General features: G+C 39.1%; 1 protein-coding gene across 2 annotated transcripts in view; it reads right to left on the bottom strand.

Moving 5' to 3' along the window:
• LOC135247708 (integrin alpha-M-like) overlaps nt 1-23,038 on the bottom strand; it is a 157,874-nt gene that overhangs the window by 58,704 nt on the left and 76,132 nt on the right. For both annotated transcript variants that reach the window (XM_064321478.1, XM_064321479.1), the window contains exons 9-12: nt 22,458-22,596; nt 7,246-7,319; nt 6,191-6,311; nt 5,885-6,027 (exon numbers count right to left, since the gene is read on the bottom strand). In XM_064321478.1, the coding sequence (XP_064177548.1) occupies nt 5,885-6,027; nt 6,191-6,311; nt 7,246-7,319; nt 22,458-22,596 (477 nt within the window). The remainder of the gene's footprint in view (nt 1-5,884; nt 6,028-6,190; nt 6,312-7,245; nt 7,320-22,457; nt 22,597-23,038) is intronic.

The raw sequence follows: 23,038 nt of genomic DNA, 5'->3' as shown, positions 1-23,038 counted from the left end.
AGGACGCCAACCCCAGCCATCTGTTTGAAGGGCAACTGTGATAACCTCTACACTAAAGTTTTGGAAGCTGGCAGTGGGTTGGTTTTGGTTATATTGTGTTATAAGCACTACACAGCACATCAGATTTTCTATGCCTCTTCAAGCAATGGGTATGCATGCCTAATAGCCAGCTGCGATGAACTGTCTAAATAAAGCATTACTGAAGAGAAACGAAAGTTTAGTGGTAGTGGCTAGCTCTAACCGACAATGTTCAAAGATTCCCTAATATTAAATGGGGCTGTGTTCTGCTCTTTCCGGGTGGACTAGGTTGTGAAACTGTGAAAGCATTTAGTTAAAAATGAAAGTAAATTTAGCCATTAATGTAGCACGTCCTGTTTTTACCTATTACTGTGGGGAAAAAAGCCAAGTCCACAAAGCACACCATGCCAGTCCCACAAGGTGTACTCTCAGCTTCAAGCTGCATTCTCTCCGAATCTGGTGAGGACGTATGGGACGCACCAGACTCCCAAACTGTCCATTTTATAGGCAGAATATGAACAAATGCATCGACCCAATCAGGTGCTAACAGTGTTCTACCACAGAGCACTGGGAGCACCTGCCTGGATAGGTGCACTGTGGTTGGTTTCGGCACCCCATTTTCAAAACTGAAACAATATGTTGATAAACTTTCTCTTATTTAATATAAACATTCCACAAAAATATGTTTCTGAAAACATTTGAGGTGAGATGCAGTTGCTGCATATTGATTCATATTTGAGCTGGAAAGCCTTGTTCGAAAGTTTCCAAGTTTCTTGAGCCAGGCAAGCTGCGCTGGACGTGTCATTTGCAGTGTATTCTATGCAAATACAAAACCAGGGAATGTACCACATGACTCGCCAAACTGCATCAATCATGCACCATGCGGCCTATCCATAGAAAATGAATAGAATGCCTTGACCGCCGGAATGGCCTGTAACAGCCCCATAACAGTTAGCTATGATTTAGAGTGCTCACACTTGCCACCTGGTGGTGGTTGTGCAGTTACTGCAGAAAAACAAAAAAATATATATGCCAATTTGCCTCTGCCGGGAAGATTTCTCAGGAAGGCAGCACCAAATGAGTTCTTAAACCACTGTACAAAAGCGGGGATGACTAGTTCTGAGACATTCTAATTTTATTAAATATATTTAAAATTTAATTTGAAACTATTTCTAAAGTGTCTGAAGTAATTACACAGAACAATATGATGTATAAATTCAATTTCTTTAAAATAGCATTTGAAACCATTATTTGAATTATATCCATTATTTAAAATGAAGGCATTTGTTCTATTTACCACTGATTTACAAATACCTCAAATAAAAGGAATACATTAAATCAACAAAACAAATATAGCTGCAATCAGCAATGCGGGGCCCTACAAACAGTCATCTTTTAACCCAGCAAATTTTCTGTCGCTCATTTGCTACAGAAGATTTTAGACAATCTACATACCTGTGCGTGAGACGATCCAACTTACAGTTCATGAGAAACATTACTTTGAAATATGAATGTGCATTAGCATAAAGTGCTAACTTTGTCACGCCACAAATCACGCAATTTTTAACGAAACAACTTATCCTTATCACCCTTGATGGAGAGAATACCCAAGAGTACACGTGTGATGGTGATGGAATCAGGTAAAGTGTTCATGAGAAGATGAGTTTTAAACCATTATATTAGGATTAGCTTCCCACCAAAATCGTCAAATTTCAAATGCCTGTAATTTCGGTGTTTTTTGAGATATCTGCAACTGCGCCGACATGCTACAACATGGTAGTGCCCTCTTTATGCCCAGTCCAGACCCTAGATTATTGTTGTAAAAAGTTGAAAGCACTTGAAATTTATGACTAAATTTTGTTTTTTTAAAACACCAGTTTCTCCGCCATCTTGGAATGGATCTCTTAGCTGTTAACATACTATAGGGAGACATGCACCATACATGTACATGGGTAATTTCGGACCAATCGGTTCTTGAGGCATATTTGTTCCTCATGAGGAATGACACAAGTACACATGGTTTCATTAATTTTTATCAAACGGAGTGGAAATACCAGCATTTTGAAATTTGCGTTTTGAATTGGTTACTGTAGCGCCACCTATGGACGAATCATGGTCATTCTTTCTGGCATAGTTACTCATGGTCTCTAGTTTTGACCTGGTAATTTATATCATTTTTAGTCAAGGACTTTGAGTTATTTGACCAAGTCCAGGAAAAGAATAATAATAATAATAATAATAATACCAACAAAAACAATAATAATAATAATAACAATAATAATAATATAATACCAATTAAAACAATAGGGTTCCTACTTCGTAGGACCCCCAAATATTTTTAATGAAAATTATTTGATTAGTATTTGCATTTGACCCAGGTCTGCCAGGGACAGTGCTGTGATATCCACAATTAATTGAATAATTCACTGTGAGGATACACAAGTGCATCCTTTCCAGAAGTATTTTCTTTCAGAACATGTGACGTATAAACTATTGACCTGTGGATCCACTTCTCCCCATCTGCCATGTCTGTAATTGACGTGGCTTCAAACTGACGCTTGACTGAGCAAAGACGTTACACTTGCCCAGAGGTGGGTAGTAACGCGTTATATTTACTCCGTTACATTTACTTAAGTAATTTTTTGAATAAATTGTACTTGTAAGAGTAGTTTTAATGCAACATACTTTTCACTTTTACTCGAGTATATTTGCGAAGAAAAAATGTTACTTTTAGTCCGTTATATTCGGCTACATTCCGCTCGTTACTTTTATTTTTTACCCATTTATTTATTCAACGCACGTTCTGTTTGTTTCTTTCTCTCAGAGAGACTTCAGCCAAAGAGGCTGACTGGTCTATGCTTTGGCGCTGTCATAGCCCCACATGACTCCGTTTCACCAATCAAACGTAGCCAGAAACAGCACACAGAAGGATGAGTGGGCGAGAACAATGGCTGAAACAACGGCGGGTGATTCGTAGGAGGCAGAACACCCCTGGCCTCACGTTCAAACTATGTTTTACTTACAAAAACAGTAGTTACATTATGCGCTGCCTTCTTTGTCTGCCTAGAAATGTGGACATTTCAGCCTACAAGAACTCAACTTCGAACTTGAGAAAATATGTGGCGGTAAGTTGTAGGTTAGTTTTGGCTGTGGATAGCTAACTATTTGACTGAGTGGTCATATATTGTCTTGGACAATCCGTTTGGGAAGTATACGCGCATTCGTGACGCCTGGGTATCTTCCAAAATAGCTGTGCCTAATACCACACGCCTTGTTTACGGCGTTGTCGCCCTTTTTAGTACAGTCTGGCTTGATTGACAATTAATTTATTCAGTGGGTGGGGTGAGAGTATAAGCTTTCTAACGATGTATAACATGTCTAATTTTGGAGTAGCGTTTTTTAGGTCAGCGTAACCGAAATTTTTCTTATCATCGCATTCACTTATGCATTCACTCACGAAACGTGGTCAACTATTATTTGTAATTTCTTGGGAAATACTATTATTATTGAGGACTTCTGGGCATAGCTAAGCCGCATGTTTGCTGGTAGACCTAGCTGACATCGTTTTCTGGAGCAAAACAGAAGCGAATTGAACTGTATTGTTGATTTACTGTCTCTGTCTCCATCTACTGAACACAGATAAGATTTCATCATTGCTATGTAAGTAGGCTATTACTGTTCAAAATACTTCGGTTATATACGTTATTTTTGAAATTGAGTGTGTTTAAATAGGTTACTGGTATTAATGTGGATATTTCACACTGTAATGTAAGCGTTAGTTAGTAGTGTAATAGTTTTTGTGAAGCACGCAACAGTCATGACGTGAGCGCTGGAACATTGCATTAGCATAGCATACAGGCTGTGTCCCAAACCGCAAACTTCCATGCTCCACACTACCGTGCTCCGGTATACGCACTCCAGGCAATGCTTGGGACTACGCACTCCGAACCATGGAAGTGCAGTAGCACGGAGAAACAGTTAAATGAGTGGGATGCACTTCGTGACGACATCTGACCCATAACCTTTAACCTTTGCCGTAACTATCGGTAAAATTCCTGTAATAAACCTGAGGGGAATAACGTGAGAGTGAGAGGACGTATTATCGACCATCTGAAATGCTACCGCATTTATTTCATATTTAAACAAGCGGACTGGACTCCGTTACCTATTTAAATGCAAGTCTTGTAAAAATTACACATAACTGTCTAAATGGGAAAAAATCCAACTTAATACATATAGCCTACATTTTAGTTATATTGATATACTAATTAATTCCATAATCGCGAACATTAAGTAGTGCAAATGTCGCTTCTTCTTAATGGCTATTTTGCTTCCTGCTACTTGGGTTGAATATGTAACGGATCGCTAGAAATGTTAGTAGGGACCAGCCATTTCATATTAACCTGAAATACACAAGACGGGACACTTCTACAATATGATCTCAAGTAAAGACAAGTTCCATTAATCTCTATGCAGTGGCAGATACACGTCCCCGTAGCAACTAAAGCTAGCACTGGGCGACCTCTGACATATTTCCCGGCACAGAAAAAAATCGCGAAAGTACTGAAAAAATTACCTCCGGAGGATAACAAGGACGTTTTTTTCTACATAACTACGTACAGGTTGTTACTTATATTTCGCCTATTTTATATAGACTACAGTTGAAAATCTGATGTTTTTCTGTCTACCGAACGAACCCTGGTCGATAGATGCTCACACTAAAGTAGTAGTAGGCTACTGAAATATTATGATCTAGACTAACCAGTAGGCTAATATCAGCAACTTTTTGCAAGCTAGCCACTTCAATTGAATTCTCCTTTTTGCTGTCAGAAGAACAATGGAAGGCAACGATAGGTTGGAAAATATTAATTGCAGTTTGGATAGCTTTCAGTGTACTCTCAACCCCATAATAAAGTTGCCATTTCATTGTAAACAGTCGTGTCTGTTTTTTAATTATTTTCGCGCTGTATACTTTCGCGCTGGGTACTCAGTTAGGCCACATTTATGGAGCCGGTCATGTTTGTGTTGGCTACTCCATAGGCAAGGGGTGTATTTCAAATTAAATGAAAAGATGGGTAGTGGCGAGGATAAAACGGCAGTTTATAATTCAAAACGGGACCCGACGATTAGCACCGATGTATTCAATATAACTCGTTACACTCGTTAAAAGTACATATAAGTGCATCATAAGGTACAATAATGGTGGGACAAAGCATTATGTTTTCCACATATAAAGTTTCTGTTTGAATTTGAGCAGGCTCCTCTTTGTTGTGATGATGAGTCTATTTTAATGGATAAATCCCTGTAGCCTCATTGATATTTTTTCTGTCAACGGAGGGTTCACCCCAACAAACTGATGAGGTATACAGACTTAATAGAGTACAACAGAAAGCGAAAATCCTCCTCTTCTGACGAACCTCCTGTGTATTGTTTTATTTAAAGGGATATGATTTAGGCCATATTTGAATTTGCACATGGCTATTTTATATTTTGTTTATTTCTATTGGACAGGCATTTACAATTTTATATTTTGGACATTTGGATTTTTACGTTCATCTTGCTCTGCTTATTTCAACATTAAATCAGATTATATGAAGTAACTCAGTACTTGAGTAGTCTTTTCACAAGATACTTTCTTACTCTTACTCAAATAATTATTTGGATGACTACTTTTACTTCTACTTGAGTCATTATTATTTTAAAGTAACAATACTTTTACTTGAGTACAGTTTTTGGCTACTCTACCCACCTCTGCACTTGCCTAATACATGTTGCCTCGACTGGTGTAGAGCATGGCTGCAGCAAATACCTGTAGACACTTCAGACCACAGAAATTCAAGTTGAGTTGCAAAGTACCAGTGCCTACCTGTGACCCATATTTCCTCTGTTTCACTTCCCAATGTTCGTTGGCTTTGAGGAAAAGCAAAACTTGTCCCATATGCTGGAACCTTGGTGCTCCAGAAAAATATAGAGACTTGTTAGCTTTCTTTCCAACTGCCACAGAATACCCTGCATTGATAGAAAGGAAGCAATAAAATGTTCAATGGTTTTTCAAATTTTACATCAAAACAACCAAAACCATGTCAATGCATCCCACCTGAAATCAACATTCTCATGGGCAGAATCTCATAAAATACAATAGCATTAACTACAGAATCTTGTGACTTCTTACCCATATATGAGTCTTCCTTCATTTTATCATCCACAATTTCATTGTAATCTGACTCGTTAGCAACTTCAATTAGGGACCCTTTCCAATTGTAGGAACCAACTGATCCCAAAATCAGCGTGTCCTGCAGAAGAACAAATGCAAAGTAAAAACATTTGAAATTCAAAAACTTTGGGAATTGAAGTCTTTTAGAACTTGATATGCTTGGAAAGAGAAGCGTTTAATGCTTGTTAAAGTGAAGTCAAACAAAAAATGCAACCATTTCCTTTATTGGAATTGGTACTTACATTACTTACGTGGTCATTTTAAATGCACTACTCTTACTCTGAAGCAAGTTAATAACCAATAATTAAAGCCTGGAGAAAATATCAACAGTCATCCTCCAGGTGTCATTGTAGGCACACTCATTTCAGCAATGATTACACCAGAGGTGTCTGATCGTATCCGAAAAGGGTCGGTATGGGCGCAGGTTTTTGTTTTAGCCCAAAACTACTATCCCTGATTTAACTATTTGACTAATCATGGCCTTCAGTCACCTTGATAAGTAGAATCAGGTGTCTTATTGCTGGGCTAAAACAAAAACCTGCACCCATACTGGGCAACATGTCAGGAGCAGCTGTGAAATGCATATCAAACAGGTTCACCGCACAGATAGGACAAGAACTCATTCAGTTAAATGTTCAAACTGAGGGGCTCAGAAATTTAATGAAAGGCTGTGGTTTTGCTGGGTCTCTGTTTAAAAAATATTAATAGAACAATCTTAAATGAAAAAGGCTGCTTTGACCCAAATTAATTAGCAAATTCCTATGCAACCAATAAACATTTTTTGTCAAAAAATCTGAGATGGCTGTCACAACTTTAGGTGACATGACATGGAGTCAGAAAGCATTTTTTCATTTGGTTGTCTGCTGAACATACTTAAAACATAAACAGAGCTTTTTTAAAATCATAGATAAACATGTTTATGTTTTAAAGACATGTTTGGACCTAGAATATATGACTGATATAGGGAAGGTTTGCATGGTGAGATTTTGTAGACCCTCTTGATGGCACCTCACCTTCAAGTAGACTGCACTGAATCCACTCTGAGACATCTCATGTTTGAATTCCCTGCCACGTTCATTCTGAGTACCTAACAGGAAATATGGAATGACATTGACTTTTTTTAAAAATAAGAATGCATGGTCACATTTTTAAATATTCAGTAGAATTAAATTTCTATACCACACACATTTAACAAGAGGTTTATCAAGACATACATTGCAGTTTGGGAGTGCCAGAAACGGCTAACACAAGACATCATGGAAACCTGCCAATTTGTATTCCCAGTTAAAACGAATGAGCAGAATAAGCTAATAGTGTGACTGGTTAACTGAAAACTCTCCTGAATCTGTCTTTGAAATACTTATGGTAATTTGCAAAATTTCAAGGTACAATTAAAAATTTCTTACTTGGCTTTTAGAATGCTGAATGTACAGTTGATGCCAAAAGTTTACATACACCAAGGCTAAAGATATTCAAACTCAAACACTTCAAACTGTTTTTTACAACAATGCATGTTATTTCATGTTATCTTCCATACATTTATTTTGGCAAGTCAATTAGGGCATCTACTTTGTTCACATCAGCGGTAATTTTAAAACAATTGATTAGAGACATTACATTACAAGCATTTAGCAGACGCTCCTATCCAGAGCGACTTACACAACTTTTTACATAGCACTTTACATTGTATCCATTTATACAGCTGGATATATACTGAAGCAATGCAGGTTAAGTACCTTGCTCAAGGGTACAACGGCAGTGTCCTTACCCGGGAATCGAACCTGCGACCTTTCGGTTACAAGCGCAGTTCCTTACCCACTGTGCCACACACATTTGTTTCAGCTTTAAATTGACTATATCAGAATTCCAGTGGGTCAAAAGTTTGCATACATCATGTTGACTGTCTCTTTAAACAGTCTGGAGGATTCCAGAAATTGATGTAATGCCTTCTGATTGGCTAATTGTCATAATTAGGAGTTAATTGGCTCTGTGGCTGTATTTAAGGGCCTACCTTTAGAGCCACCATGATACCATGGGAAAATCCAAGCAACTCAGCTAAGACCTCAGAAAAAACTGAGGACCTCCATAAGTCCAGTTCCTCCTTAGGAGTAATTTCCAAACAACTGAAGGTACCACAAGCATCTGTACAAATTGTATGCAAATAAAAAAAACTTGGGACCACACAGATACTGCATCATTCAGGAAGGAGGCACAAATTAACTCCCAGGACTGAAAAAACTTTGGTGAAACAAAAAATTGAACTGTTCGGCCATAATGATCAGCGTTATGTATGGAGGAAAAAGGGTGAGGCTTTTAATCCGAAAAACATCATCCCAACTGTGAAGCATGGGGGTGGCAGCATTATGTTGTGGGGGCGTTTTAGTGGAAAAGGGACTGGTGCACTCAATAGAAAATAGATGGCATCATGAGGAAGGATGATTATCTAGAAATACTGAAGGAACACTGCAAGACATCAGTTAGAAAGTTAAAACCTGGTTTCAACTGGGTCTTCCAGCAGGATAATGATCTTAAGCATACCTCCAAAGTTGTAACAAAATGGCTTAAATACAACAAAGTGAAAGTATTGAAGTGGCCATCACAAAGCCCTGACCTGAATACCATAGAAAATATGTGGACTGAACTGAAAAAGCATGTTTGAGCAAGGAGACCCACAAACCTGACTGAGTTACACCAGTTCTGTCAGGAAGAATGGGCAAAAATTTTGGCAAAATATTTGTGAAAAGTTTGTGAAAGGCTATACCAAGCATTTGATTCAAGTTAAGCAATTAAAAGGCAATGCTACCAAATACTGACAAAGTGTATGTAAACTTTTGACTCACTGAAAATCTGGTATAGTATATAAAAGCTGAAATAAATCTGTCTCTAAGTTATCATTTAGAAATTACCTCATGGAAATAAAGTAGATACCCTAATTGACTTAACACAGGAAATGTATGGTAACATGAAATGTGAGGAGTTGTGAACAATTTAGTTTTAATGTCTTTATCCAAGGTGCATTTAAACATTTGGCCTCAACTGTATACATTTGTTCAAGGAACACGTGAAATTGCATAGAAAAACTGCTGTACAAATTTTCTTTTTTCACACAGACTACTAGTAGTTATAATTATAAATGAGTTATGTTTTGAAATGTAATGTTTTTATGTGTTGTTTCAGACAGTACAGACATACTAATTGTTTGTATGTTGGTAGATAGAACAGGGTGAGGTAACATGAATGTAGAAACTTGCCATTTGCTGATGAGAACGCTTTCTACAGTCACCAAGAAGCAGTTAGTAGAAATGCCACAGTGGTCAGTTATTGTGAGTGTTGAAGAAAATCAATGAATGTGCTGTCATGAAATGCATATGCTGGCCGTGCGTGACATTTGCTAAACATATGCATTGAAGATTCTGATATTCTGATAACTGCAACAGCAGTAGTTTAAAAGCAATAGACAATTATATGTTAGCAAATAAATGTGCATAAGAAATGAAAGATTTGCGTGAGGCCGAGGCGGGATTAGATCCTGGGACTTTGCGATTCCAAGGTAACAGTGACAGTGCTTACTTTTTGCAATGTGTAGTACATCTGCATATCCACCCTTAGATATTACGCACTTGTGGTCAAGGAGTTTTTGATCCAGGACATCCATCCTTTCATCAATTATCTATACCTGTTCATTCTGAGCAGGGTCATGGGGGGTGCTGGAGCCTATCCCAGCGTGCGTTGGGCGACAGGCAGGAATAAACCCTGGACAGGCCGTCAATCTATCACAGGACACACACACCATTCACTCACACACTCATACCTATGGGGAATTTAGAGTCTCTAATTAGCCTACTGCGGAGTACCTGGAGGAAACACATGCGGACACAGAGAGAATAGGCAAACTCCACAGAGAAAGGGCCCCAAGCCAAGATTCGAACCCACAACCTTCTTGCTGTGAAGCGACAGTGCTACCAAATGCACCACCGTACCGCTCTGATCCAGAGTGTAATAATATCAGTATTTACAAACTAAAAAGCCATTTTCCAAGTCTCTGTGATGCTCACACCTGGAGTGAGAAAGCTTTAAATAGGGTACCCCATAAATGGGCAAGGATTGGGCAGATTTGAAATCTGCACAAAGGGGTTAATTAAGCTGCAATTTCAAATGACTATTATAGCGTCACAAATACTTCTGCACAACTGCAAATAACCCTCTTCCACTGTGCCAGGTATTTGGACTGCCCGAAATCAAAAAACATCAAGACACAGTATAATGGCAATTAAGCCCATTCAAAACAATAGGATTAAATTAGCTTTCCTGCATAGACACAAAATTAGCTGTAGTTTCTGCATTTTTTTTACCAATCGACACCATTCAAATTTTGGTTTGTTCAGGTTGATGTGCCGTACATTTCAATAAAAGTTGTGATTCTATGAACCAGCTCTAGGAACTAAATATGCATAATTTATGCATAAAACAAAAATGTAACTTAACAGTACCTAAATGTGTAATCATGTATTTACAGCATGTAATGTTTTCTTGTATGGGGATGGGATGACATTAAAACAATTTTCAACCGTACACCACGTTTTGGCAATGCTCCAGCTCAGGTCACATTTGGTGCTTGAAACAGAAACCTTACTCAGCTAACAACTTAGCTACCACGAACACTTACGTTACAGTGTGAAATATCCTCATTGTAAAATACCACCAACTCATTTAAAGACACTCCATTTCAAAAATTACGTATATAACCAAAATATTTTGAGCAGTAACACTTGGACATATGGACAATTAAATCGTACCTGTGTTCAGTGGAAGGAGATAGGGACAGAGAACCAATGCCGTCGTTCTCCCCTCATGACAGTCCAGAAAACAGTATATGAGCTAGGTCTATTAGCAAAAACATATGCCCTAACCATGTTCAGAAGTTCACAAAGATAATAATATTTCCCAAAAAAGACAAAAATGATCAATAATGTTTTGCTGGGCGCCGTGTCTTTTACTGCTACCACAGAGTGAATGCGTAAGGACGCGATGATGAGTGCAAACTTTTGGTTACGCTGGGATATAAAACGCTATTCCAAAAGTAAAATTAGACATGTTATACATCATTAGAAAGCTTAGTTTCGAAAGGGACATCTCTACGCATAAAACCAATGGTAAGGTTGTATTCCATATTTAGTCCCAGATATTGACAGTAAATTACATGGTATCCTTTTTAATTTGTCTTGTTTATTTTGTTATTCAGTGAGCAAGGTTTTCACTGCTGCATTGGCATATCATAGGGCTTTTGTTGGGTTTATCTTGTTGCTATGACGTAGTACAAATTTTTAGTGGTGAAAATTTTTTTATGAATGCCCAGATAGACACTATTGTCCAGTGTGTCGTGGGTGGTGTAGTTGCAGATGAGACTGCAGGGAGGGGGTTGTTGGTAAATGGACGACCAGCACGACAATGGTAACGTTTATGAATATAGTTGTCCTGAATCATCTACTTGTCTAATTCGTCTGGACGAACACATGTACTTTCCAGGGCAAAGGGGAGGAGCCTCGCCTGCCGTACGGGGCCAGCAGCGGCTCCCTATTGGTAAATCTAACTGTCTGTCTCAGTGTGCCGGTCCCCCCCCCCGACACTCCCATTGTTTGTGTGTGCTGCAATCTAAAGCAGGCGGTGTACTTAGTAAGAAGTAGAACTTTTTGAGCAAAAAGATGCAATGAGAAAACTGAAGAACAAAAACATGCGGTGTTGTGTGTTCTCACGGTGCAGTGTGCGACAGCCTCCAGGGAGAACTTTTAGAAAATGTCTTTCTTGTTCTCCGACCTTCCCCTCCCAGAGACTGTAAAAAATATGGACAAAGCTACTGTGACGTCACCCATTGCCTCTCCGTGGGTCTGTAAAACACGTTTTGAAGCTCAATGGCGGGCGCGGCCATGTTCTCGATTTGGAGCCAAAACCATAGAGTTAAGCGGTCTTGTGATTTTTACAATGTGATTGACAGTCCGGTGCGGAAAAGCCCATCAACCTGAACGAACGATTGCAGAACAAACTTGAGGCTAGCTGACTGTCTGCCGTTATGTTTTAAAATATATGATCAAATGTTTACGGAGTTTAATTTCCATCCGTGACTGTACTGTGTCATGTAATCACGTTATATGTATGACATTAATAATACAATTATGTTCAGTTATCTTCAATTTATGTTTCTCGGCAAAACGAATATGCTTAGCTAGCTTATCAGCTTGCCAGTGAGCTAGGTAAGCTATCCGTGGTTAGCTCACGCATTAGCAATATGAACTACAGGGGAACATCGACTGCACTGATGGTCAATCAATCAGAGATGTGTAGACTACTGGTGATTTGACTAGGCTAATTTTTATATAACTGTCTGGTAGACCTGCTGTTAACCAAGCAAGTTATCGTCGTAGGTTTTCGCCACAGTCAGTCAATGAGCCATTAACTGCTACTACTCCATCGCCGTTTGTGGTGTTTACTTGCTGGGTGACGCTAGCTGACCGATCGTTCGCAAGTCACTTTTTACCGAATAAAAATTAACACTGTCAGCTCTGATTAACAAATCTACCAAGTATTTTAATAACTGATTTACAGGCGTGTAAATATGACAACGCACTTTGAAGAGCAAGTTTTCCACCTGTTGCATAAAGACAAAAATAATGTACATTGAATTTCTAATTATTATTATTTTCTTGCTAGCTTCTAGCTTTGTCACATTCGTGCAGCATAGCCCAGGTAGACATTTACGGAATGTACACGACTGACAAGCCGTCAAACACGTTTGACAGATGGAATATTTGCCGGTTAGGGTTAGCTAGCTAGTCAAATGGCTTGGTAGCCGAAGTTGCGAACTGTTTTAGCATAGGCTACTGGACTACCACATATAGCAAATAAGCGTTAGCTGATTACGCTTTCTGCCAAGTAATTATTTGGTTAAGTAGGCTAAAGGAAATAGTAAAAATGACTCGGCTACCGAAAAACTTAAGAGGAGGATTATTTTATGGTCGTCTAGTGCAGCTGTAAATAGCACACGCCATAATGAAATCACCACGAAATGGGATGCCTGCATTTTCTGACTTCGCACAGGTGGACCGTGGCCGGAGCCGCAATGTCAAGGCCAAGAAGCGCCACCGCCCACCCCAGTGACCATAGACTGTTGCCCCTACTGTAGCTTAGTCCTCTGCAGTAATACGGAAGTGACGCAAGCTGTACCTCATTGGTCCAGAACAAATATTGGCACTGTGCCCAAATGACGCAATAAATCATGAAATCGACCCATGGACAGTCATAAGACGAATAAAATACACCTATTATGACTATTTGTTCTTGTGAGAAAAAATTATTGACTTTGTATTTTGATCGCATTTGTACCGTAGACTTACATGGAAACCGGATATGAAAACACCTATACTGGAGCCATCCGTAGTGGCGCTAGTGAGCAACCAGGAACTACAACACCAGGAAATGAGCTTCAAAAACGAAGTCTGGTTTTGGCCGCTTGTCCCCTCCCAGCGATTGATACAAATAACACATGGTTGGTTACGTCACGGTTGAGAGTTCAGAGGGCAGACTTCACATGCTAATGTACGGAGAGTCAACGCCAATCTCTCTTCTGTAGATATGGGATTTCTGTGAGTTCCCGCATGTTTTATGAATGGTGCTACTTGTTTCAGCAAGTCATCAAACATTCAGACATTCGGAAATAAGAGAAGTGGACCTCCTCATCTAAATTCCGTATTTGCCGAATGTACAGACAAAACTATCCATTCTCCATATTATTCTGATTTAGAGGGCGAACGTACCGTCTCCTTTGCCTTTTTTTCTTCTTTTGCATAGCTAGATAAACTAAAGCCACTTTAAACTCCTCTCTCTGTCTCTGTTGCATTTGTGCTTCTATCACCGCCGCCATTGTTGTTTTGTGTTGTGATGTCACGTAGCCCTTCTCTTTATACATTGTGGTGGAAATTCTCTAGATCTCCAAGTTCGGTGAGAAGAGTCAAATAGACTTTCACACAATATTCAGTTCAAACATTTATTTGGCCAAATAGGAGAGTTCACACAGAAAAAAAAGTTTCTGCATGAAGGCTCTCTGAACACTTGAGAGCCATCTCTTTTATAAGCTTCTAACACTTCATAGGCATGTCTTGCATAGTTCCCTTTTCGCGTGAAGCAAACAACACATCTTTTAAGGGAGGGGTGAGAGGTACATTTGTAATTTTCAGTTTACTGTTTCTTATTGCTATGGCTAAGCATAATTTTTCTATCACAACATCCATGGCGTAGCCGCGAGACGGAGTTCTGGGCGAGATTCCAGCCCCGGTTAATAGCTGCCTCATAATTATTCTGTGCCCCCAGCGGCGTGGAGTGACATTAAACGATGCGGTGTTCTCACTGAGTATACCGACAACGGTGTTCGTGGACATGTTCGCTGGTGGTTCTCAATCCTGAAATTCTTTCTTCTTACTGAGTATACCGCCAGCTTAAGTCTCAACTGAAACACACCAGCGAAACAGACAAAGATATCGAGCTAACCCAAATTATCTGCTAAAAACAGAATTATGGACAAATTCGAAGAAGATTTTAATTCTGTTATATCACAGACTTGCCAAATACATGGCGTGACTTCATTGAAGGACCTTCAGCGCGTACGTTTGGATACGCTATTATCGAACAGAGATGTACTCGCTTGCTTGCCTACAGGATTTGGCAAAAGTTAAATTTTTCAAGCGTGACCTACGGTATGCAGTCTGCTATCAAATAAATACCCAGAAAAACGGCCAGAAGAAGCAATGGTTTTTATCGTTTGCCCATTACAATCAATAATGGAAGAGCAAGTGGAATTGTTGAACCAAAAAGAAATTAAATAAATAAATTTATCACCGATAAATAAATTGTGTTTGTTTCTTTTATTATCAAACCTCGAATCGCAGACTCTGCATATCTCGGTGATAAACTTTTATGGTGTGGTTGGTGCTCTGATGTTAACATTAGCCATTTTCCCCAATTAGTGGCGAACTGATGCGGGTCTGTGGAAAAGTTTGCCTCCGGTAATATTTTTCCGGTGCACGTTTCAGACCTCGCCTGGCCAAAATCGTCACCATATTTGGAGCGCCACCCCTCTGCACTCTGATTGGTTGGGAAAATACAACTATCCTGGGAAGGTTGCCTCCTTCATTTATGCCTAGAACGTCAAAGCATCGGCCAGGCTCTGTTGAACGAAGTGAAAAAAGAGACAGCCTCGCAAGCCAATCTACTAATAAAGCCCGAATACAAAGTTTGTGTTTTCAACTCATAGTTTGGTTGCAGGAGCACTGAAAGTATGAGTTGAAACATCTCAGGACACCAGCGTCATGGCCACTCGGGGATTGCACCAAGTATTTATACACATTTTAATTAACCCCTTAGCACGCAGGCCAAATCTTGGCAATCCTTGCCCATTTACAGGGTACCCTATTTAAAGCTTTATAACTCCAGGTGTGAACATCACAGAGACTTGAAAAATGGCGTAAATGAAGCAAGACATTTGTACAATTTTAGACATTTGTACAATTTTAGAAATAAAGTGCCACATGCCATTGTCTAGACAAAAAATCAAAAATGAATTTGCAATTTGAATTTTTTAGTTTGCAATGAAATAATGAGAGATTGCATATATACAGCAGGTTAAACTATACATGTGCTGGATCAAAAACTTTTTGACCACAAGTTCATAAAATCAAAGGGTGGATATGTAGAACTACTATAGATGTATGAAGCAAAAACTAAGCAGTGTACCTAGCGTCTCCAAATCTATCCAAAATGTCTAAATTATGCATTGCTGTGAATCACAACATATTCACGTATTTCACTACAAATCAACTGTTTTGACTCAAGAAAATCACTGCTGCATCATTTTCAAGTCGGAATTACAAGCTTTCAGTCCATACAGTGGTCTAAAATATCTAGGGGTCCAGACACACATCCAAAATCTCTCCAAAATTAAATAAAATGTTTTTTGTCCATTATAAAGCATATAAATGAGCCGCTTATGAAGGTTTAAGATGAAACACTGCTATCAGATTTTAAAAAGAATGCATCGTCACACAATGCGGTACAGTACCTAAATGTGTAATAATTAACTTGTGTGTATTTCTATGCTCTGTACTCTGGTATGTTTTCTTGTATGTGGATGGGATGGCTTGAAAACAATTTTCAACCGTCCACCACGTTTTGGCAATGTTCCAACTCTCAGGTCATCACTGTTGCATGCTTCACAAAAACTATTATACTACCATCCAACGCTTACATTACGAAATATCCACATTATATAACACCACTAACCTATTTAAAGATACTCAATTTCAAAAACAACGTAATAATAACTGTAATAATACAGTTGAAAATCTGATGTTTTTCTGTCTACCGAACAAACTTGGTTGATAGATGCTCACACTCTATAAGTAAAGTAGTAGGCTATTGCTGAAATATTATGATCTAGACTAACCAGCAATATCAGCAACTTTTTGCAAGCTAGCCACTTCAATTGAATTCTCCTTTTTGCTGTCAGAAGAGCAGTGGAAGGCAACGATAGCTTGGAAAATATTAATTGCAGTTTGGATAGCTTTCAGTGTACTGTCAACCCCATAATAAAGTTTCCATTTCACTGTAAACAGTCGTGTCTGTTTTGTTCATTAGTTTTGCGCTGTATACCAACTGTGTGCGAACAACTGGGTATTCAGTTAGACAACATATATGGAGCCTGTCATGTTTGTGGTGGCTACTCCATAGGCAAGGGGTGTATTTCAAATTAAATGAAAAGAAGATGGGCAGTGGCGAGGATAAAAAGGCAGTTTATAATTCAAAACGGGACCCGGACGATTAGCACCGATGAATTCAACATAGCTCGCTACACTCGTTAAAAGTACATGGCTGCGTTTCCGAATTTCGATGTACCTTAACGTTTTACGAAGGTTTCTAAGTGTAGCCGCTAGAGGTGAGCAGGCAATTAGATGACATGGTAACGTCCTTGCAACCTTACACCGGTTAATAGTTGTGAGTGGAACGTTTGTGTGCGGCGTTGATAAATGGTTTGTGCTGGTCCCGTGTTAGGACTGCAGGTTGTTTTGCCTATCCGGGAGTGGATGTACTGTATGTAAGCTGGAGAAGGTTTATTTTGAATAGGTGGCCGATGCATGGATTGACCGCTGTTCCTTCTTTTCGATTTATGTACATGTTGCAAATTAGCTGCCCAGCTACCGCGAGTGAGCGTGCTTCCGCTCATAGGATCTGGCCTTGTGTTGATCAGCTAGCACGCGGAGCTGGTCAGCTAGCTTGAGCATTTCTTTTTGTTTAATTGTTTTTTGTTTTCATGTTAGCCATTCTCCCCCGCCCTAACTCAATCAGCTAACCCAGTCTTGCTGTGACTATTCATAGTGCTTTGTCTGCCATTAATTTGAGGGGGCTTGTCTATCTGCATGCTGTTGGGTTTGCTTTACGCCCCTTCTAGATTTCTGTGCTTGACTAAGAGCGTTTGGCTTTGCTTTAACTATTTGTGTGTTCTTCTACTTTGCTCTATGGAGTTTGCAGTGTGATTACAATTGCAGTGTACCTTAATGGAGTGTGTCATTCACAGGCGTATATATTCCCTTCTCTAAGGTCGCAGCAAACACAAGTAAGGTACAAGCCAGCTGGGTAGTCTGTTTGCAGTAAGGGGTGGAAATGTTAAATGTTGTGTATGTTATTGCTTATTAAACCATTTTATGAATTGGAGAAAATAAAGGAAGCTTCCCTACCATAGTTTTTATGAAATTAATGTTAATAAAAAGGATCTGTTTTTTTTCTTCTCTTTTACTCGAGACTCCTTTCGTTCCTACTTGCATTGGTAGCATAAGGTATACCTTTAAAAGGGAACCTTTGGAAGTGTCCCTTAAGGGATTAAGACACTTAAGACACTTTTAAAGGAGCTGGCCTACACTGTGGTGCTGAAAAGTTTATCAATCGATGCCAAGCGAATCGATTGTCTCACTTGTAAAGGCTTATGAATGACGTTTTAATATAACAAGTGTTGTCATAATCATTTGACATCAATCTAATATTGCGAAAGAGGAAGCTATACCTACTAAAGATAATCTGCTAATCTCTTTAAGAGTCAAGACGAGACCTTGTGATAGTTTCAATAAATACGTACATATAGGCTACAAAAGATAAAATAAAGAGCATCAATCGGGACATATTAGCCATGGTCTGGAACTTCTTGGAAGCCCAGTAAAAAGGATATAGGCAACATATGGGTGAATTATTTTGTTCTTATTGAAACAAAGGTCTAATGTTAATTTGTTTTTGTCACACAATATATAGGCAACTGTAGCAGCATATCCACAGACTTTTCTCTGCAGTCCAAAAATGATGGTAGATGAAAGGCAAAAGCGCGTCTGTGGAAATTGATCACGATTAATTCTATACCGGGTATGCCTTATGAATAGGCCTACCTGTTAAAGTGATATGTTCATCAACCTTGGTTTGCTGTTGGATAATCTTAAATGTAACCAAGAATATCATTATTGGGTTGTTTACCGAAAATCTGAAAACGACATGGTAAGAAAGAAATGTCGGTAATGTTGATATTTACCCAGTGCTATTTTGTTTTATATAGGAGGTGTGAGCTAAAGGAAGGGGATGTAGATCATTTGGCTATGTTTGTTCATTATGAGCCACCGTACCTGTATGTGTGTTTATGGCTAGGCCAATCATTGTGCTCTAGTTCCCTCTAGTTTGGTCATGCAAAGCCGTGTTTCCACCAAAAGTACCCGAAACATTTAGTTTGGAACTACTTTTCAAGGAACTAAAAGGTTCCTTCAGCCCATTGTTGTCTGCGTTTCTATCGTGGTCTAAAGTTCCGCGAAGATTAGGCAAATTAGCCCACTGACATATGAAAAAGCGACGTTGTCGTCGGTCCATCTGTCCTATGATTTCTTCTGTAACCCCATACTATCACCGAAGTAGCCTACATTATTTTCTAATAACCGGGACAGCCCAGAGGGGTTTATTCCACTTATATACAACGGGTTACAAACAATGACTATATATGGTTACTTTTGTATTTATTGATTTTTATTGATTTAATCACCTGAAATTGAAATATTCTTCCGCAGCCGCTTGGGCATATTTTACCGTTGTCAAGCAAAACTGTTGTTGGTAGTTAAACTTGGACCATTGTTATACAACAAATAGGATATAACAGGCCAATAGTCAGATTGTTTTATGTATCCTCTCAAACACATTCATTGTTTTTATGCGAACATTCACTTTCATGTCTTGACATTCGAGGCGACAGAATGCATTCACATTCCACAAATAACTGGCAACAACAGCAGAAAACATGCACACGTTGTAAACAATTTGCTGTTGAATTGATTACTTTCTCATCGTCAATTCCATATAGGCTAATCGCAAAATGACAGGAATAGAACGAAAACTCGGACTTGCGTGAAAATTTAAATTAGCAGTGGTGCAGCCACCGTTTGCTTTCCTTCAAAGTTACCGCTAGCCGAGCAGCGAAGTGTGCCCTCCAGAAGCGAACCATGCACCGTAAATTAGTCCATAGTCTTCCTGGTCTTTTTGTGGAATTGAAGAATGGCAGAGTAAAATTACGGCAGTCTGAAAAATCAAAAGGGACAATTACTAGAATTAACCTGTTATTTTACCCTGACAAAAAGTGCGGAAGGTGATTTCCAGTTTGCTTTTACTGTATCACAAATGTAAATTACACAGAACTACCGCATACCTCACATAACTGTATCAAATGTTTTGAGTCAATTACAACGGGCTAACAAAGAAAATCCGGAAGAAAATATTCAGCAACCGAATTAAACCGTTTGAATGTTTTAGTACGTAATATGCTGTCCCAGCACGAATGCTTAGCATTTTATAAAACGAATACTAAAGCAAGAAAAGAACAGAAGAGTACACATTATAATTCCAAGACGTTGGCAGGCTATAACCAAAAGTAGGCTACTGCGCCGCATAATATACAAGTTTGATTTCAAGTTATTATGAAAATTAATTGGTTTGCGGCTGCAGATTTTTAAAAATGGCGGTTGAAATAAAACACTGCAAGTAGTTGACCAATCAGACATTTTCAGCGCTTGCGCCCCACCCCAAAGGTTTTGGTACTTTTGGAAAGTACTACCCCCCGAGCAGGGACTTTTTTGGGGGTGAACTTAATTTAGACCCTAGTTCCTGCGGTCGAAACGCACTGAGTTCCTCGAAAGGTTCCTAGTTCCGGGGTAAAGTTCCTGCGGTGGAAACGCGGCTCAAGTTGACTCACTCCACGTCGGCTTTGCTCACACGGGTTTTATATTCTTAATAAACCGGCGGTTTGTTCCAAGTCAGTGTGATCATTGATGCACACACAAACGAACTAATTTCTACAGGGTGTGCAGTCAGAAAAGCCATATCCTCAGTTAGTTTTTTTCACAAATTGGATTAGTATTATATGGCCCTATACTTAAAATACCATCATGATATGAATAAACAGGTGAAACGACAACATTCTCATGACGTGCTATGCACAGAAACGTTGAGTGGATAATTAATTTTCGTAAAGTTAATATTAAACTATCTATGGCATTTTCGCATGCAGATGTGCTACTAGATGCGCACTGTAGTACAACTGTTGATTTGAAAAGAAAAATGGCATAATAAGGCTAGACCTGTGACAGCATGAGCGAAGCACATCGCTAAGGGACAGCTTACGAGTGCCTCAGACCACCCTTCTAAAGGTATACCTTTCAGAAGGTATACCTTAGCTAAGGAGGCACTGGGAAACAGCTTGAGACCTAAAGTAAGACCTTAAAGTATACCTTACGATTCACGTAGCACTAAGGAGACTCTGGGAAACGCAGCCCATATCTTTAAACTAAAAATACAACTGATACTTTACGTATTGCGTTATTCATTAACACTGTACCACTTTATTTATATACCAACTCCTCACTGTGTACCATTTTCCTATGACATGATTTCAGTTTCCAATCCGAGAGAGTAGCCTACACTAGACTGTCATCTGCCATTACCATTTTTTTGACCGTTTTCGTGAAAGGAATTATGGAATTTTTCCCAGTCGGAGCATGCACGAATGCACACTTCAAATTTTGATCAAATGGAGTGCGCATCCGGGTACTTTATCCGTGTTCCTCACAACTGAACTTCAGTTTGGACTCGCACTCCAAGATGGAGGCATGCTCGCTATGCGCACTCAGAGCATGGAAGTATGCGGTTTGGGACACAGCCTAAGTCTTTCTAAAATGCTGTAGCTGACCAAGGATAGAATTAGTGATGATCAATTTCCACGGACGTTCTTTATCCACCTTTTGCCCGGTATGAACGTCTTCACTGCAGAGAAGAATCTGCAGGATTCGCTGTGGCGCATGCAATTATGTATCTTGTGCACAATAAACATTGTCTTTCTAGTGAATGATTGTTGTGTGATATTTTCAAAACAACTGCCTTGCAAAATGTTACCCCTGGTGTTTCTGGTTTTGCTAGCTAAACTGTTCGAGAATAAAGCTGAGCTGGGTGTTAAATTAGCAATCAGAGCAAGAAGAATAAAACAAAAACAAAGGAGATTTCATCAAAAAAGGGCATCAAGGCTGAAGGAACGTATGAGGAAGCGTAATAAAATAATAACGTTAATCCCGTCAATTTGTTTTTTTTATTTCATTTTCCTTTCTAATTATCAACAGCTCCCTCACCTCACTATCCCCCCAGTTGTTGCCCCTTTCGCTGCTGGCCATCGAAGCCTATTAACTTAACAATATTATTAGCAAGTTAGCTCCAATTTATTACAGTTCTCCATCACTTGAATTAATGCCGAGTGACTGTTTTGCCAGTTTCCTGCTGACAGCCCAACTTCCACGCGCTGTTATGGAACGCTTGTAGTGGCACGCGAGATGGTTACCATGGCACTTGCTCCGGCTATTCACACTACAGAGGTCCACACAACAGAAATGAATAATTACATTAGTTCTATAAAAGCACTGAGAATGTAGGTTACTGGAAGGCAAGTCCTAAGTCTTTAGAGCCAAGTTTACAAGTTTTGTGTTACATGACTTCTGGAACTGCAGACAGCTTAGACATGTGTCTTGCCAAGTATTTAAATTGTTGATTAGATTAAACACAAAGACAAAACATTAAGTAATAACCAGTGTATTCCATGGGTGGATACTTAATATGATAATACCTTCAATGTTGTAGATCTGTTTCTGTAGACTATCCAAGATTCCCTTCAGTCCATTGTAGTCATTTATGGGGAAGGTAGTATTCTTGTTTGGGAGATGTGATGACAGGGCTGTCAGTGTCTCCCGGGCGACATTCCCAACCTGCCAAATAAGAGACTGAATTATTCCCTCTCCCTCTCTCTCAATTTCAATGTGCTTTATTGGCAGGACAACAAGTCATATTTACAAAGCAACACATACAATACACAGAAACATGGAAACCACATATACAACATGCAACAAGTGTGACCCACAGCACTATAATAATAACAATAATAATAACAACAACAATAACAATAATAATATTAAAAAACATGTTCACAATGTAAAAAAAACAATTAACAGTAAATAATACATGTTTCAAATATAAATATTTGATGCAGAGTATTTGTTCCATGTCCATCATCGTATGGCATGTGGCTACATGTTTAGCTGTTTGTGGGGTTATAGGCCCTTATGCTAATATTATAGATAATTTTGGAGTCACTCTTTGGATGTTGGGGAACACAATGTTTATATTTTTAAGGAATTCCTCCCTTTCTTG

This window comes from Anguilla rostrata, chromosome 2 (genome assembly GCF_018555375.3).
Source record: "Anguilla rostrata isolate EN2019 chromosome 2, ASM1855537v3, whole genome shotgun sequence".
In the NCBI taxonomy this organism is placed as follows: Eukaryota; Metazoa; Chordata; class Actinopteri; order Anguilliformes; family Anguillidae; genus Anguilla; species Anguilla rostrata.
The sequence above is the reverse complement of the archived record's forward strand: the minus strand, read 5'-3'. Positions and strand labels throughout refer to the sequence as shown.